The sequence below is a fragment of the Caretta caretta genome, chromosome 5 (assembly GCF_965140235.1).
Source record: "Caretta caretta isolate rCarCar2 chromosome 5, rCarCar1.hap1, whole genome shotgun sequence".
In the NCBI taxonomy this organism is placed as follows: domain Eukaryota; kingdom Metazoa; phylum Chordata; order Testudines; family Cheloniidae; genus Caretta; species Caretta caretta.
This window is the reverse complement of record NC_134210.1, coordinates 22,428,635-22,445,753: the sequence shown is the minus strand read 5'-3', so window position 1 is coordinate 22,445,753 and position 17,119 is coordinate 22,428,635. Positions and strand designations below refer to the sequence as shown.

At 41.3% G+C, this 17,119-nt stretch overlaps 1 protein-coding gene across 9 annotated transcripts in view; it reads right to left on the bottom strand.

Annotated features, from left to right (window-relative positions):
- Positions 1–3,687: 3,687 nt before the first annotated feature.
- ZNF532 (zinc finger protein 532) overlaps positions 3,688–17,119 on the bottom strand; it is an 81,195-nt gene continuing 67,763 nt past the window's right edge. For all 9 annotated transcript variants that reach the window (XM_048850196.2, XM_048850200.2, XM_048850199.2 and 6 more), the window contains 4 exons: positions 16,538–16,816; positions 8,637–8,749; positions 7,628–7,775; positions 3,688–5,961 (listed from right to left, as the gene is read on the bottom strand). In XM_048850196.2, coding sequence (XP_048706153.1) covers positions 5,467–5,961; positions 7,628–7,775; positions 8,637–8,749; positions 16,538–16,816 — 1,035 coding nt within the window. In that variant the 3' untranslated portion in view covers positions 3,688–5,466. The remainder of the gene's footprint in view (positions 5,962–7,627; positions 7,776–8,636; positions 8,750–16,537; positions 16,817–17,119) is intronic.

The following is a 17,119-nucleotide window of genomic DNA, read 5'->3' as shown; positions in this document are numbered from 1 at the left end:
GATATCTGTGAGGAACAGGGACTTCCTGGGGAGGAGTTTCCATGGAACCAGTGGCTGGTCCTCTTACTTGAGGGCACGCTATAAAATTGGTCACTGTAGGGGACCCAAGGGTCCCAGAAAGCCCAGTGAGGTGAGGCATTGGGAAAAGAAGGACCCCAAGGGTGTTCCAGACATGGTTTACAAGTTAGGCATCAACTAGTTCCTGGCAACTTGTCCTCTGGGTACATCACTGGGGAGGGAGGTTGGAATGCGAAGGTGGTGCAATCTTGGGCAGAGATGTCTGATTCCGAGGATGTGTCATGAAGGGGCTAAGGGTATCACTTACTGGTAGTTGAGTCGGTACCAGTGGTCGAGTCAGCATCAGTGACTGAGTTTTTGTGAGAGAGTGCAGCAGTGCTCGTTGGTAAGTTGGGGCAGGCGGTGTCAGGGCCGGGGCATGTGTGGTCTGGCCTAGGGGTTAGTATCAGGCACAGGCCAAGGGTCCAGGAGCCAATTACCAGGAATCAGGCTGGGATAGAATGAACCAAAGGGCAGGAACCAAGAGTCAGGCCAAGTCAGGATACCAGGAGATCAGGGTCAGATGATGGAACCAGAGGGCAGGAACCAGGAGGCAGTTACCAAGAGTCAGGATACCAGGTCAGGCTCGGAAGACAGGAACAGATAAATGCGATTCATGGCAAGGTGAAGCCCAGTTGTACAGACAACTTCTTGTTTCCTCCTCTGGGTTAAATAGGGGCTGTGGCCCAATCCGTAGCTCAAGCTATTTAGTCTAAGAAGGAGAAGGTTAAAGGGTGACTTGGTTACAATCTATACATACCTACATGGAGAACAATTATTTGATAATGGGCTCTTCAATCTAGCAGAATACAATGCAATCCAATAGTTGGAAGTGAAATTAGAGAAATTCAGACTGGAAATAAGCTGTAAATTTTTAACAATGAGGGTAATTAACCATTGGAATGGATGAATTATCCATCACTGGCAATTTTAAAATCCAGATTGGCTATTTTAAGCTACGCTCTAGAAATTATTTTGGGGAAATTCTATATGGTCTGTGTTATACATGAGGTTAGCTTGGATGATCACAATGGTCCCTTCTGGTTGGAATCTAAGAATCTGCCAGGACACGATGGCATCTCAGGGAAGCTTCCAATCCCACAAATGCTGGTTGAATATCTCTGAGCTCCAGTAGGTGTATGTGATGAGGTCTACAACCCCCCCCCCCCCCAAAATACAGGCAGTTAAGAACCCTACCTGTCTGCAGACACCAAACCTAGCCACACCCCAGCTCAGCTGTGAGAAATGCCAATTATGGATCCACACTCACAGCTGTCGTGACTAGTGGGGAAAAGCCCAACTATGCAGAGGAAGGAACAGGAAAGAGCTTGGGACTGCTAAGAAGCAGTAATTTTCTCCCAGCCAGCGGAATTAGCAGCAGACTGCCTCTGAAAGACTATTAACCTCCTTGGAGGGACAAGGGAGGTAAACAGAGACAAAAGCCCTGAGGATCAAGGGCCTTTGGACTCTTTTAAAATGTATGTTTACAGTAAGGTGAACATATTTTGTGAACCAAATCCAGGGGTGCACAGGGATAGGACCACAGCAAAGTAGCCAAGACTGAAAATGTAAGTTGTGGAGTGTAGCGAGGCAAATTTTTTTAGCAGCTTATATTTTAACAAATATGCATATAATCACCACGGATGTGACATCACACTGAAGAAGTGCATTCAGATACTAGTGACAAACAAGACTAAAACACTATTCAGGAATGGCAGTTTTCCATACCCAACATCCATACGGCCTATTTAAAGAATCTCTTTCTTGGCCCCACTGCCAACGCCATGTCATGTCCCCGGGCAGTGGCTTGTGCAGCTGCCGCCCCATTGGCAGCAGTGCAGGGACGTGGGGTGGTAGCAGCGATGTTTGAGGGGGACGACTCCACCCCACGGGGAGCCTAATGTGTCTCCACTACAACCTGCCCCTCCAATCAGGGAGTGATGACATGTCATGTGCTCACTCTGCAGACTAATAAGAGGGCAGCGCTGTAGGGGCCCTAATTCAAATTCTTTTCTACTTGCCATGGAGATAGCTGGGCCATGGAGTTGTGACTTGTGGGCCCCAGGCCTGACCAGGCAACCCTGCTGGTAAGTGCCTGATGGAGTCCTGCAGCAGCCCCTTGTGCTGGGGCAATGAGAGTGGCATAGCCCTTCCCCCTCTGCGCCCCCAATCATCACACACCAGCCTCATGCCCCCCACCCGAGTGGTCCCAATCTCTCCCTCACCCTGGCCTCATGCCCCCACCCCTTAGTAGTCCCTGGAGCCCCCCCCACCCTGGCCTGGTGTCCTCCCCACCCCGGTCGGTTCCTGAAGTCTTGTCCCCTAGCTCATCACTAGATGTCAAGGAAGAGCTCATTCAGACCATGCTTATATCTGGTATAGCTAATAGTAATAACAACAATAATGGAAGCGTTCTGGATATTTCTCTCCAGCACATTTATGCATTAGACTGGGGTGGCCAACCTGTGGCTCTTCAGAAGTTAATCTGCGGCTCCTTGTATTGGCACCCACTCCAGGGCTGGAGCTACAGGTGCCAACTTTCCAGTGTGCCAGGGAGTGCTTTTGCATCATAGGCCTATTGTAGGAGTGCATGTTTGACTGGGGAAGGAAATATATCTGACAGAGAAGAGAGCTGATGCCATTTTCTCAGAATAAGTGACTAGAAGACTTAAGAATTGCCTGGCTTGGTGGATCAAGACTGCAGAAGGTGGCCATGATCACCACAGGAAACACCTCCATGAAACTGCACTTGGGGAACACAACATCCTGGAGGGCTACCCACGGGGGCTGTATGTCCTGAGATATGAAAGCTTTCTCTACTTTGGTGTAGGTAACCATCCTGAGATGGAGGTATTTTCCTGTCAGTAAGGAGCCCCCACACACACACTTAGCTTGTGCTAAGAATGCTCTTAATAGAATGTCGTCTAGCATATTTCCACCTGAAAAAGGCTGGCCACTTTTCTAGCCTTCTTCTTGGCGATGGAAGGGAAAAGAAAAAAAAAAAAGAGAGAGAGAGCTGGAGAACTGTTTTGAGAAGTAGGATGACACACAGAGATGGGAAGGTGTTGCAGCTATTATGGTATTCTCTCTCTCTCTTCTTAAAAGGGGTGTGTGTGCGTGTGTGTATATTCAGGGCTTATGGAAAATCAAAGTCCTATTTATTTACATAGCAGGTCTGTTACTGACAGTGACAGGTTGTATTTCCATATGCTTTCCTAGCAATGTCTATACACCCAAATCTAGAAGAAATGCTTCTAGGAATTAGGAGCTTGTTCAATCCCTGTCTTCCATTAAACCTCTGCTGAAATTACTATCAAGGAATGACAATTCTGCCAACCTGGGGTTTTGACTAATGCCCATTACCAAATATCTGAGTTCCACCCACTTAACGGATTGGCAAATGAAATCCCTAAGGGAACAATTTGTGGCAGATTCTTTGACACATGCGCACTTGGAAACTGGACTGTGACCACCAAACTCATTTCACATAGCCTACCTAAAATCTTGGAGTGTCTGCTAACTTGGCAGTTTTTTGCCCTGTATGTAGAGACATAAAACCATTAGTTCAGGCTTTCTCCTTTGTAGGTGTACAATAATGGAAAGGGAACAGACAACAAAAAGTATTAATAATGCCTGTGCAAATTTAACCTTTATTATCTGTTCACTGTATACAAAACACCATTGCTGCATAGTGATAACTTATTTGCTGTACAGTTGACAGTGCTCATCAACAAACAAGTGTTAAAGAGGTATACACTTAACAAAAGGGCAATGATAGCCAGTGCACATAACTGACAAAAACATACCAGGAACCTGCAACTTCAGCTATAAGCTTTAGCATACAGAAGTACTGCATAACCACCTAATACTTGAGTAGTGTATAAAGGGGATAACAAGCATCTACTAATCAACCAAATTAGGAACATGGATGGAGAGAAAAGGTAGAGCTAAAGTTTCTGATATACAACACAGAATGGCAAGAAGAATTTTTACATAGAAGCTCAGGTTTCTAACGCTGTTAGAATTTAATGATAAATAACAGAATCTCACAAATCTTTAGGGGCAAAATGCGCCACATTTATTTACATATGAAATGTACTTAATACAGTTATAATGGACATAGTGTATAGTAACATTTGAGAGCAGCAAGACTTTTAAAGAACCGAACAGTTACTACAGTATATCATGCGGATATCTATATATACACAATTTTTTTTAAAAAAGGTACAAAATTTGTTTAGGGATCCATACAAGGTATAAAATGCAAAAGCAAACAAACAAAAATATAACTCTCACAGAGAACTATATATGAAAGGGACAGTATGGTACCTTTTCTGTACTTCAAGAATGCATAACCAGTAATATTAGGTATACTTTTTGAAATGACTGAACTAGTTTCAGATGGTCTGTGCTAATGTCGAAAGGCCAACTTTTACTGAAATAGGCTGGTGTATTACCTTCTTAACAGTTGTGGTTGGACAATTGAGCACCAGAACACTTGGCATTAGCATACAGAGCTGGGAAATACCAACTCTCACAGCCAAGGAATTAAACTATTTTCTTTCAAGAGCCAGAAGAAAGGAAAACACACAATGCTGTGTACTCGCTTCTATATAACGTTAAATAAATTATATGACAAACCCCACCATAATTATAAAACGTATTTATCTAATTACATCTTATTTGTTTAATCCACAGCAGCCCAGCCTTTCTGTAACAATTTTAACTTTGTGTGACCTTAAAGACCTCCTTGCAGGGCCTAAACAAATGATGTAGTGATGCCCAGTTGTGCAGTAACATTTTTTCAAAAGTGCAATGACGTTCTAAGGAGTATGCACTCTGAATAGTAAACACATGGTATTCCTGGTGTTACTGCCTAAACACTGTATTCTTTATAGATGCAGTGACTATTCCTTACGGAAAGATTTTCAAAACCACCTGAAAGATTTAGAAGCACGAGTCCCATTGATCTTCAAAATCTTCCCTATACATAAAAGCACTGTTTTCTGGTGCAGTTTCATTAACTAAACTTTCTTTCAGAAGCATTTCATATATAAAACAGTTTAACGGAACCGAAGGAACTACCCCTGTGTTAAGAACTCTGTTTTAAAGAAACTTACTACAAAACAAACAAAACAAAAAACGGATTTTCCACTAAATAGCAATACAAACACGTAACAAAGAGTATAAAAATTGTTAGTTTAAATATATACAAACTCTTTTCAACTCAAATACTGTTTTGATGCTTATTGAGCATATAGACAATGAGGTGAAGAGGATACATTTATGTAGAATATATTGCAACAGCCTGAACTGTACTGTTAACACTATTATATGGAGAACTTTCTGTAACAAAAATGTCATTTATATTCCAATGTGGAGACGGATTTTTGCTTCTCAAATATCTGATCACTTTTCAGCTGAACTCAATCTTTTAGATTTAATGAAGGCCATGCCATGTGTTCTCATATGAGTATTTAAGGCCGCTTCAGTTTCAAATGTCTTTGCACACACTTTGCATTTTCGGTCTGATACCATGTTGTCAGATGATTCATCTTCATGATTGGGTTTATTTTCTTGTTGATTATCCTCCCCAGACCCGTTCTGTTTCGATACTGGCTGAGGCTCCTTCAGCTTATGTACAATGAAGAGATGCCTGGAGAGAGATACATGAGAGGTATAGCAGAGGCCACATTCCCTGCACTGATACGAAGAGCCATCAGATTTGTGCTGAGGGATATGTTCATGAAATTGAAGAAGATTTTCTGTTGTAAAGCCACACACAGCACATTTGTGGACTTTAAAAACATTTATCTTCAACTTCTTCAATGGCTGTGTGATTGCTCCTCTGGGAGGCCTGAATTCCAGTATAGGTTCTTCCAACTTACGCTTTGGACTGGGAACCTAAAAAACAACAAAAGTGTATTTATGCAGGTATAAATACACAGTTCTCATGAATATTCACCACTTGTGGACTTAAAAACCTTCCATGGGTATGTTCCAAAAACCCCCTGCTAAATCCAATCTCTGAAATAGTAAAAACAACCATCTATGTTAACAAGAATCAGTTCCTTAATATATTGTACAAGAGATTGATTTTGCTAGCTAAGTAACAGCATTTGGTGCATTGTACAAACAGGAATAAATGTTTTCCAGTATTACTGTTTTAAAATATAATATTCAATGATACAGTAATGATGGACATATTTAGAATATCTTTCTATCAGCACTTTAGTGCTTACTCAGAAATCTCAATCTTAACTGGATTTGATTTTATTCCATGCATGACGATGATGACCGTAGATCACCTCCTGACTGTTTGTGGCCAAAAGGAGATACTGGAGAAAGATGAATCACGGAGTACAATTTTTAATTACTACCAATCTGTTTCTTCATTTTATTGTGCAAGAGGCATATTTTTCAAAAATCCTTCACTTACCTGTTTGGCTCAGAGAATCCACGTTACATTTCAAGATTATATACCTAACATGACCCTATTTTCAAAAATGTTTTTAGAAAGCGGGGACAATTTCATGGCAACATTTTTTAGGGTAGTGAAACAGTCACACATAAATTCCCTTTTTAAAAAATGTGTGCTGGTGTCATCACTATCAGCCTCTGACTCACAGACATGTATATTTCTTAGGGTACAGAATGAGTTGATCATAACACACTGAACAAGTGTCATTAACATTCACCCTGGGCAACTCAACAACTCTGATAGCACCCTATAGCCATTTTAGTTTTCTCTTCACTCCTACCATTCTTCATCACACTGAACACTAATTCCACTCTACCATTTATTTCTGGTAAACACAGACAACATTTTACTTAGTATGGAAATAAATTTTGATAAAAAAATTCAAATATTTGATTGATGTAATGGGAAAAAAAATGGGAATATTCCAGGTGTCCTGAAAGAAATTCCCAGGCATTGAATGGAAAACGAGGCCTGTCTCAATAAAACCAAGATACTTAATATATACCATGAACATTCCAAGCTCTGTTTTTGGATCAGTGTTCCTCTGGCCAAGGACGATTGTTCAGTGTTAGTCAACACCACTCACTCATCCGGCACTGCAGGAGGACTGCCTTATTCTATGGATTACTTTAAGTTACAACTTTAAACTAAGCCTAAATTGGTATTATTACTATGTCATGGTTGTTCAGCGTCCTATGTGAAATGAGTTTGGTGGTACCAGTTTGCCAACAAACATAGCTTCTAGCTAAGCTGTAGCTGTTTGGTTGATAAAGGATTTTGGTTTGCAAAGCTTCCAACAGAGCACCTTTAAAGAGGTGCTATGGAAACAACTCATCAAGAGAGAGGCTGAATTCTCTCTCACTTGAAGTCTTTAAGTCAAGACTAGATGTCTTTCTAACAAACATGTCTTAGTTCAACCACAAGCTATTGACCTGATGCAGGCCTATGTTTTACAGAAGATCAGATTAGACAATCATCATGGTCCCTTCTGGCGCTAAAATCTATGCATCTATAAAAAGGTCTAACTTCACACAAACAAGAAGGGACCAAATAATTCATTGTTGAAAGAGGTTCTCCTAAAGTGTTTACCTTTGTGTCTTCTTTTACTTCACTTTCTTCTATATTGGTTGATTCTGTCATTTCTTTCACATCAGGGTCTTTAATGCCATGCATCAACTGAATATGTTTTTCTAACATCAGTCGTTTAGTAAAAGTGCGTCTTGAATCTGGGCAGTGCCTGTATAAGTGCAAAGCAGACATACATATGGTCAAATGTTTACCTTTTTTATAAACAATCTTTTAAAAAAAAAAAAAGACACATATGAAGTAGTCATAGAATCATAGAAAATCAGGGTTGGAAGGGATCTCAGGAGGTCATCTAGTCCAACCCCCTCCTCAAAGCAGGACCGATCCCCAATTAAATCATCCCAGCCAGGGCTTTGTCAAGCCTGACCTTAAAAACTTCTAAGGAAGCAAAAAGCAATATGCTAGATCAGCGGTTCTCAACCTTTCCAGACTACTGTACCCCTTTCAGAAGTCTGATTTGTCTTGCATGTTCCAAGTTTCACCTCACTTAAAAACTACTTGCTTATAAAATCAGACATAAAAAATACAAAAGTGTCACAGCACACTATTACTGAAAAATTGCTGACTTTCTCATTTTTACCATATCATTATAAAATAAATCAATTGGAATATAAATATTGTACCTACATTTCTGTGTACAGTATATAGAGCAGTATAAACAAGTCATTGTCTGTATGAAATTTTAGTTTGTACCTGACTTCGCTAGTGGTTTTTATGTAGCGTGTGGTAAAACTAGGCAAATATCTAGATGAGTTGATGTACCCATTGGAAGACCTCTGGTTGAGAACCACTGTGCTATATTATACACAAGTGGGACAGCCCAGAAACTCTGGTTGTCATTCAAATTCAGAGTTGATCCATGCATTCATATAATAAATTAACTGATCTAACTGAATTAATTAGATGTTTGGTTTTGCATAAACAAGAAGTGCAGATAAACTGACAACAGCCTCTACTTTTCTCTTTACCTTTGTCTCCATTGATCTTAAAGAACATTAAAAGTAGAACTTACGAGCAGGTATAAACTTTCCTAATGCCTTTGTGTTTGATACGATTGTGGCGACATAGACTATGGGATGAACTGAAAGATTTGTCACATTGTCGACAAGGATGTTTCTTCATTTGCTTTAAAGAAGGGAAAAAGAAGAAAATATTAAGTAGCAAGGTAATCAAAGGCAGTATATATTCTCAATCTTTTAAAAATAACAAAGTAAGGTTACTTACCCAGATCCTTTATTCTTCGAGGACACTGCCTCTCTAGGACAACATTGTAGGAGTCACTGGTCCCAGAACAGTTTCTAAACTGTGTGACCATTAAGAGGCATGCACACGCCTACCTGCATTGTAAACTGTAGTGAAAAAAAGAGATGACCTTGCCCTCTTTTCAGTTCTTCTCTGCCACCAAAGATGGAGGGGGAAAAAGGGAGGATCAGTTTGAATTTACATAAGCAATGTTTTCAGATAACTCCAGTTACTATTAAATAACCCTTTCTCCATTGCCAAATTGCCTCTTCAGATTTTCACTCTGGTAGATTAGCAAGGAGTAGACAACTGCAGGAGGAAGGGTGAGGGATACCTAATTGAAAATAGACTGAAGCACTGCTTTGCCAAATGTGAAGGATGGTGATTTCATCTCACAACTTCGACTCATAGGAAAGATCCCTGAAAAGGCATGCAGAAAGATGGGGTATAGCATGGCATTCCATTGTAGGACATAAGCCTTCTTCATAATTTCGAGGATCTAATGGTTTTATATTATAGATGACCATGTGGAAGAAGGTGGGAAAAACAATCCCAAAAAGGAAGGAATGAAGCAGAACAATTTATGTCATTCATTCTGAGCTCTCAGGAGATTTTTTTCAAAATTGTACTTGCTTGAAATAGACGCAGCTGCAGGTGCCAGCATAGAAGCCCTCTATTGTGTTGAGTTTCTCTAAAAGAGAAAGATTAATGGAATCCTCTCTAGTGATGGTACTCCTAACGAGAATGGCCAGAGGGTCTCTAGTATCTGAAGAGCACTTCTTCCCAGCTGCAAAAGCTCAAAGAACAAGCCATAGTTAATGTCCCCTATAACTGAGTTAGCATATCACCAATCCAAGAACTCAGCAAGTCAGTCCCTTAAACAGCAGGTCTATCACCTTGAGCTTGCAGCAAAGACACTGCACACTCATTGCACACTCAGGAGACTAGAAGGTTTACAATTAGAAGTTTATCGTCGCAGCCATAATTTAATCGTATTGACAGCTTAAACACTTCAGAAATTGATAAGTCAGTCCCCCACAGTCACCAGTTAAAGCTTTCTTGCTTCCAGGCAAGTGGATTTTCTAAACCCTGAACTATATCTTTCTGTTTCAAAACAGTGACTCCTTAGGCCAGTTCGATAAAGACCTGGAACAGAGGATTGAAAGAAAAAGACAAAAAAAAGCTGACTGATCTAATGTAGATCACTTTGACTTAGATGATCCTTCTGAGTTAATTAGAACCAGGCTCCTGGTTCACTCAAACTATCCCCTCCCAACTAGAAGACTGTCAGATCCAAGGACTCTTTGCGTCTGAATATGCAACAGATCTGCAAGAACTGGGTTGGACCCTAGCTAGGAGTGCTGTGCCCATAGAAGGAAATCCAGATCACTCAGACACTGAGCTGAAGTGCTTTGATTTGAGGATGGCTTATACTTTCCATTCAGGTTCAAGTGAAAGGATGGCAAAGAGACATAGTCTGATCCAGAGTGTGCCTGGTGCCTAGAAGAAGAAATATCTGATATCTAGGATCATTTCTTCCTTTTCTGATAGAGAACACACCTTTCCTCCAAAGTGACTCAAACTTCATCTCCTTCCTCTTTTTTTCATGGGCACTGGCCAGGTAAATCAGAGTCTCCCAGTATTCCATTTGGGACTTCTGAGCCGAGTTCTTGGATCAATGCTTGGGAATGAGACTCCAGAGGTGAATCCATCTATTCCTAGCCAACAGATTCAAAGGAATGAGCAGCAAGGACTTTTCCAGGAGGATGACATTCAGTTTCTGGCTCCATTCATTCCTATCCCTTGAAGCCAAATAGTCCCTACATAAATGCCAATTTTTAAACAACTCTTAAGCCCATATGTTGATCTCAGGCATTTCAATATCACAGGAGGTACATGTCTTGAATGCAGAGCACCTCTCCAGATCTGCCCAACCTAACCATACAACAGGCTGAAGACAAAAGGGAATGTTTCCAGATTGTTTGTGCTGACAGAATTAAGAGGAACTGAAGACGATTTTAGGGACAGTTATTTCATCTCTATAGTTTTGAATGCCAGATTGTTAGTTGGTGTGCACATCCTCCCTAATGGTTACACTGCTTAGGAATGGCTGCAGGACCTCTCACAGATAATGGGAAAAATATATCAAATGGGGTTAATCCTAAATTAGAAGTTTTTACAGACACAGTCCTCTCTGACCCCAACCTCCATTTTATATTTAATCTTTAAAATAGTGACTCCTTAGGCCAGTTGAAAAAAAAATGAAACCATGTAAGCATGTAAGGAGCCCCACTGAAGCTTATGGGACTACTCACAAGCTTACAGTTAAGCACTCCATAATTGCCCTGTTCTGTTCATTCCGCTTGAAGCAGCTGGCACTGGCCACTGTTGGAAGACAGGATACTAGGCTAGATGGACCATTGGTCAGACCCAGTATGGCCGTTCTTATGTTTCTTAAGTACCATGCTTCTTCAGGTATAAATCCCTTGTACATGTTTCTAAAAGAAAAGACATCTGGAGGGACATGAGCTGAAGACAGTCTGAAACCACATTTTTACAATATATAAATGCCTGGTGGTATGCTTTAAAGTTTGGCAAGAGCTATGTATGACTGCGTCTCATGATGAAGCCGCAAGCGTGTTATAGGGGCCATCCAAAAACATTATACCACATTACACCCCCATGTATTCTCTTTACTCAGCCTATTTCAGAGGAAAAAAAGCTTTTTTCGGAGAACTTAATTGTTTTTATTGGTACTATTTTTCATACCCTCCACCTGTAAAGCCAGGCTTCATTAGTACCATGAATCCAACTATACAGGCCTCCCTGGGAGAGAAAAACAACAAATACATTTTTGAAAAATGGGAAATTCTTTCTCATTGTTTCACAAAAATTTAGTCTTTTTTCTGTGCTGACATTTTGAAAAAAAAAAGTCATTAAAATTTTGAATTTTGGAATTTTTCAACAAGTCCTACAGATTTTAGAAATCTGTAAAAACTACCTAAAGTAGTTTTCTATACATAATAATGTCATGATTTTATATCTTAGGAATGCTAGACTTAGAAGGAAGGGACATGTCTTGTTGGGAAGCTAGAATTCTTTCCTTTTCCAAATATACAGATAGAAAATTCCATATATATATATTTCCACAAAAAGGTCCTATATCTAGCCCTCTTTGGTCATGAGATATGAACCTGAGACTAGTGCAACATAGAGTAACTGCACTGCAGGCCATTATAATTTTCAGGAATTTCCACAACTGGGGAAAAAGGAAACATTTCTCTAGCATATTTTGTTTCTTTTGTAAATGTCTGTTACAAGCTGTTCCAGTGTTTGAAATGTCAGTAGAACAAGTCAGAAAATGTTGGTAACTTTGAAGAAGAAGAGATTGTGCACTTGTGCAGTAATTGTGGATCTTCGAAAAGTATGTCCTTATGGATGATCCATTTCATGTGTGTATGCATCTCTCGAGCCCTTGATCAGAGATTTTCCATTAACTGTGTCTGTTCAGCCCGCGCATGCTCCCTATATCTCATTGTGCTGGACACCGAGGCTATATAGGGACGTGCAGGCAAACTGCCCCCAGTTCCTTCTCCTCCCACACGTTCCATAGAGAACAGTCCAAAGCAAAGGGGAAGGAGGGCGGGTAGTGGAGCACCCAAGGAGGAAACATCTTGAAAAACGGTAGTTACCGCACAAGATGAGTAATCTGTTTTTCCTTAAGTAGTGTCCTATGGGTGTTCACTTCAGGTGACTTCCGAGCAGTACTCCCAGAGGGAAGAGGAAGTTTTGGAATTGAGTCCAGAACTGAAGACAGTACTTCATTAGCAAGTGCCACATCGGATCTAGCGGCATGGATCAAAATGTAATGTTTAGAAAATGTATATAATGAAGCCCATGTTGCAGCCCTCATACCTCAGATACTGACACATTCTTAAGTAATGTTGTGGATGTTGCTTGTGATCTGGTAGAATGCGTTATCACCCTTTGCAGGGGTTGAATGTCCGCAGTACCAAAACTAGTGATAATACACCCAGATATCCATCTTGATAGATCCATGATCTGTGCACAGAGACTATCTGTGAAGGAGATGAACAATCTAGGTGACATTTCTAAATTGTTTGGTCCTATCTAAATACAAACCCAACCCCCTCCTAACATCCAAGACATGAGAACAGGTCATCTGCAAAGAGCTATGCAGTTTTGGACTAAACGCTGGTAGATGAATGGATTATGGAGCAGGTCCTCAAGGAATCAATTCTGAAGCACTTAGAGGAGAGGAAAGTGATCAGGAACAGTCAGCATGGATTCACCAAGAGCAAGTCATGCCTGACTAATCTAATTGCCTTCTATGACGAGATAACTGGCTTGGTGGATGAGGGGAAAGCAGTGGACATATTGTTCCTTGACTTTAGCAAAGCTTTTGACACGGTCTCCCACAGTATTCTTGCCAGCAAGTTAAAGAAGTATGGGCTAGATGAATGGTCTATAAGGTGGATAGAAAGTTGGCTAGATTGTCAGGCTCAACGGGTAGTGATCAATGGCTCCATGTCTAGTTGGCAGCCGGTATCAAGTGGAGTGCCCCAAGGGTCAGTCCTGGGGCTGGTTTTGTTCAATATTTTCATAAATAATCTGGAGGATGGTGTGGATTGCACCCTCAGCAAGTTTGCAGATGACACTAAACTGGGAGGAGAGGTAGATATGCTGGAGGGTAGGGATAGGATAGAGAGGGACCTAGACAAATTAGAGGATTGGGCCGAAAGAAATCTGATGAGGTTCAACAAGGACAAGTGCAGAGTCCTGCACTTAGGACAGAAGAATCCCATGCGTCGCTACAGACTAGGGACCGAATGGCTCGGCAGCAGTTCTGCAGAAAAGGACCTAGGGGCTACAGTGGACGAGAAGCTGGATATGAGTCAACAGTGTGCCCTTGTTGCCAAGAAGGCCAATGGCATTTTGGGATGTATAAGTAGGGGCATTGCCAGCAGATTGAGGGATGTGATCGTTCCCCTCTATTCGACATTGGTGAGGCCTCATCTGAAGTACTGTGTCCAGTTTTGGGCCCCACACTACAAGAAGGATGTGGAAAAATTGGAAAGAGTCCAGCGAAGGGGAACAAAAATGATTAGGGGACTGGAACACATGACTTATGAGGAGAGGCTGAGGGAACTGGGATTGTTTAGTCTGTGGAGGAGAAGAATGAGGGGGGATTTGATAGCTGCTTTCAACTACCTGAAAGGGGGTTCCAAAGAGGATGGATCTAGACTGTTCTCAGTGGTAGCTGATGATAGAACAAGGAGTAATGGTCTCAAGTTGCAGTGGGGGAGGTTTAGGTTGGATATTAGGAAAAACTTTTTCACTAGGAGGGTGGTGAAACACTGGCATGCGTTACCTAGGGAGGTGGTGGAATCTCCTTCCTTAGATATTTTTAAGGTCAGGCTTGACAAAGCCCTGCCTGGGATGATTTAGTTGGGGACTGGTCCTGCTTTGAGCAGGGGGTTGGACTAGATGATCTCCATGAGGTCCCTTCCAACCCTGATATTCTATGATTCTATGATTAGTTAAGGTGGAATTCCAACAGTACCCTTAGGTAAAAATTTAGGGTGTGGACATAAATATACTTTATGCTTGAACACCATAAAGGGGTGATCTGCCATCAAGGCTCCAATCTCTCTGATCTTGCAGGCTGACATGATGGCTATTAAAAAGGCTTCCTTCACAGATAAATGGAGCAGTGAACAGGTTGCCATTGGTTCAAATGGAGGTCTCATAAGGTAACTGAGTACCAGGTTGAGGTCTCAGGTTGGGGTGGCAAGAATGGCATGGTATTTACCAGAGGTAGTTTTTACCAGGTAAATCATGTTTTTTACTGCCCCTGGAAAAAACAGTTAGTACCACTTTGCGAGATTTTCTATTTAAAAACCTGCTTTGTTTACACTTAGTATTAGTTACATTTTCATAATGGGATTACATAAAGCACTAGATTTAGAGATTAATTTAGGGTTGTAGAAAGCGGGGACTCTGAACTCTTGTGGTACCAAGTAGGGGAATGGTACCGACACGGTACTGAGGATGCAGTAGCCAAAGCTTATGGTGGAGGAGGGCCCTAACAACGTAGGCATCAATGGTGTTTGGAGCCATTGCTTGCTTGGTTCCGAGGGTGCTGAATGGGTAGGTACTGGTGGAGGGCTGAGCCCAATAGTGTCAGTTTGGAATGCTTATGCATGCTCTCCTTGTGCTGTGGCCCTGTCGGAGCCATGTCTCTCCTTCAAGCTCTGGGACTTTCCAGCTCCACCAGTACTGGAGGAGGAGTTCTTCAACTCAACAGTACTAAGCCAAGAGGTTGAGGCTTTGGAGACCGTAGACCTCGAAGGAGACCTGGGCTTTTTTGGAGCTGGCTTTTTAAGATGAGAGTCTGCACTCCTCTTTTTAGAAACCTTAGCTGAAGCTTCCAAAATATTCCCTTTTCCAAGGGGAAGTGTTTGTGGAGATTGAAGGAGAGCTGGATCTGTCCAGAGACAGATGTACGGGAGGTTTTTCTAGCCTGATTCAAAAGCTGTCAAAGGGAGCGTTCCATCCTCAACAGTCTGAGTTTAATCTCCCTTTCCTTCCTTAACCTGGATTTGAAAGCCAGGCAGAAGCTTCGCTTCTGGGAGATATGGCACTCACCCAAGCAATGGACACACTTAGAGTGGCTGTCGCTAACAGGTAGAGCCTCTCTGCGGAGTATAAAACGTGGTGAGCCAGGCATGCCCTGTCTGGAGAATAAGGCTCCCTGAGGGGAAGGAGAGGAACAAAATAATCCTTCCGTTACATATCTCTAACTAAAACTATCACTAATAACTAACCTGTACTAACTAAACAAACAACGATAGGAAAAAACTGCATACAAGATAACAGAGGCGTGTTCAAGGCGGACCCTCTGAGGCTCTATCTCAGGCCAAGGTGGCTGAGAAATAACTGACAGAGGTTCAACCATGCATCCCTGTATATTCTTGGTGTCTGGCATGAGGAAGCATTCGGAGAATGTTCAGGCCAAATGGACACTGCTAACGGAAAATCTCTGATCAAAGGCTCAAGAGGTGCATGGGCACCTGAAGAGGAGCACCCATAGGGACGCTACTCGAAGAAGAAAAATGGTTTTTTTTTGGTGGATTTTTTCTTGGTTTTTTGACTAGCTCTAAAGGTTATTAGATCTAGAAGAGGCAGTCAAAGATGCATGAGGAATGCAACATGTAACGTAAGTCTGTAATTTACAACAACCACACTCATCTGGCCAAACAAAAACAAAAAAAATTATGTCCTCTGGAACCAAACTGTTAAAGAATTGTGAGGGGAATGGAAAGAGAATCAGAAATTAGTTTAGCTGACTCAGAAAAATTTCATAGGAACTTTTTTCAGTTATTCCATCTGTTCTTGAACAACCTTTGGTATTGACTAAATAACCCTACAATTAACTGAGGGCGATGAGAGTCTTTCAGTAGAAATTTAAAAAGCTAAGCAACATAAAAGGAAATGGATATGAGAACAGGGAAGAAAAAAAATAGAGCACAAAAATGAAATAATCAGAAACATTATCCCTCTATTTATAAAGGTCTATTGAATTTGAAAAAAAGTAACTGTTGCTATTTTAGCATTAATTCATTTAATTTGGAAGCTACAGTAATTTACCTTTCCATGCTCTTTCCTCATGTGGGATATGTACACATCTCTCTGAGTGAAGAGTCGATCGCATTCCCAGCACGTCCAGCCAGGGTTGGTTACTTTTTTGGGCTCTGCTTTCTTTACAGGAGAGGGAGATTTCTTCTCCAGCTTTTCTGTTCCGTTGATGGATTTTGAATCCTCTTTGTTGTGACTGGCTGAGTTTTGAGTTGTGGGTTTAGTGCTCAGGAGCAAATTTATACCCAAGTTTGGTGGCCCCTCAACACTTTTCAATGTTCCATGCATAGACTAAAATATAAAAAATAAAAATGTTACACAAGTTTGCTGTTGGTGTGGCTAAAATGTAAAAAATCATCTGACTAAAGGCTTTACCTCATTCTACCCCTCATGATAGAAATCTATTTATTAGATCACTTGTAATATAAGGACACTCAAAACAAGGTTGTAATACAAACAAGCAACATAAAAATCCATAGACAAAGTGTAGTTATCTTCAATGGCTGCATACAGTTACATTAAGTGAAGCTGTGTGAGTGAGAGGTTTAACTTGCTTTTTTGTGGGGGGGGGGGAGAGCTTTCTAAAAAGGCCTT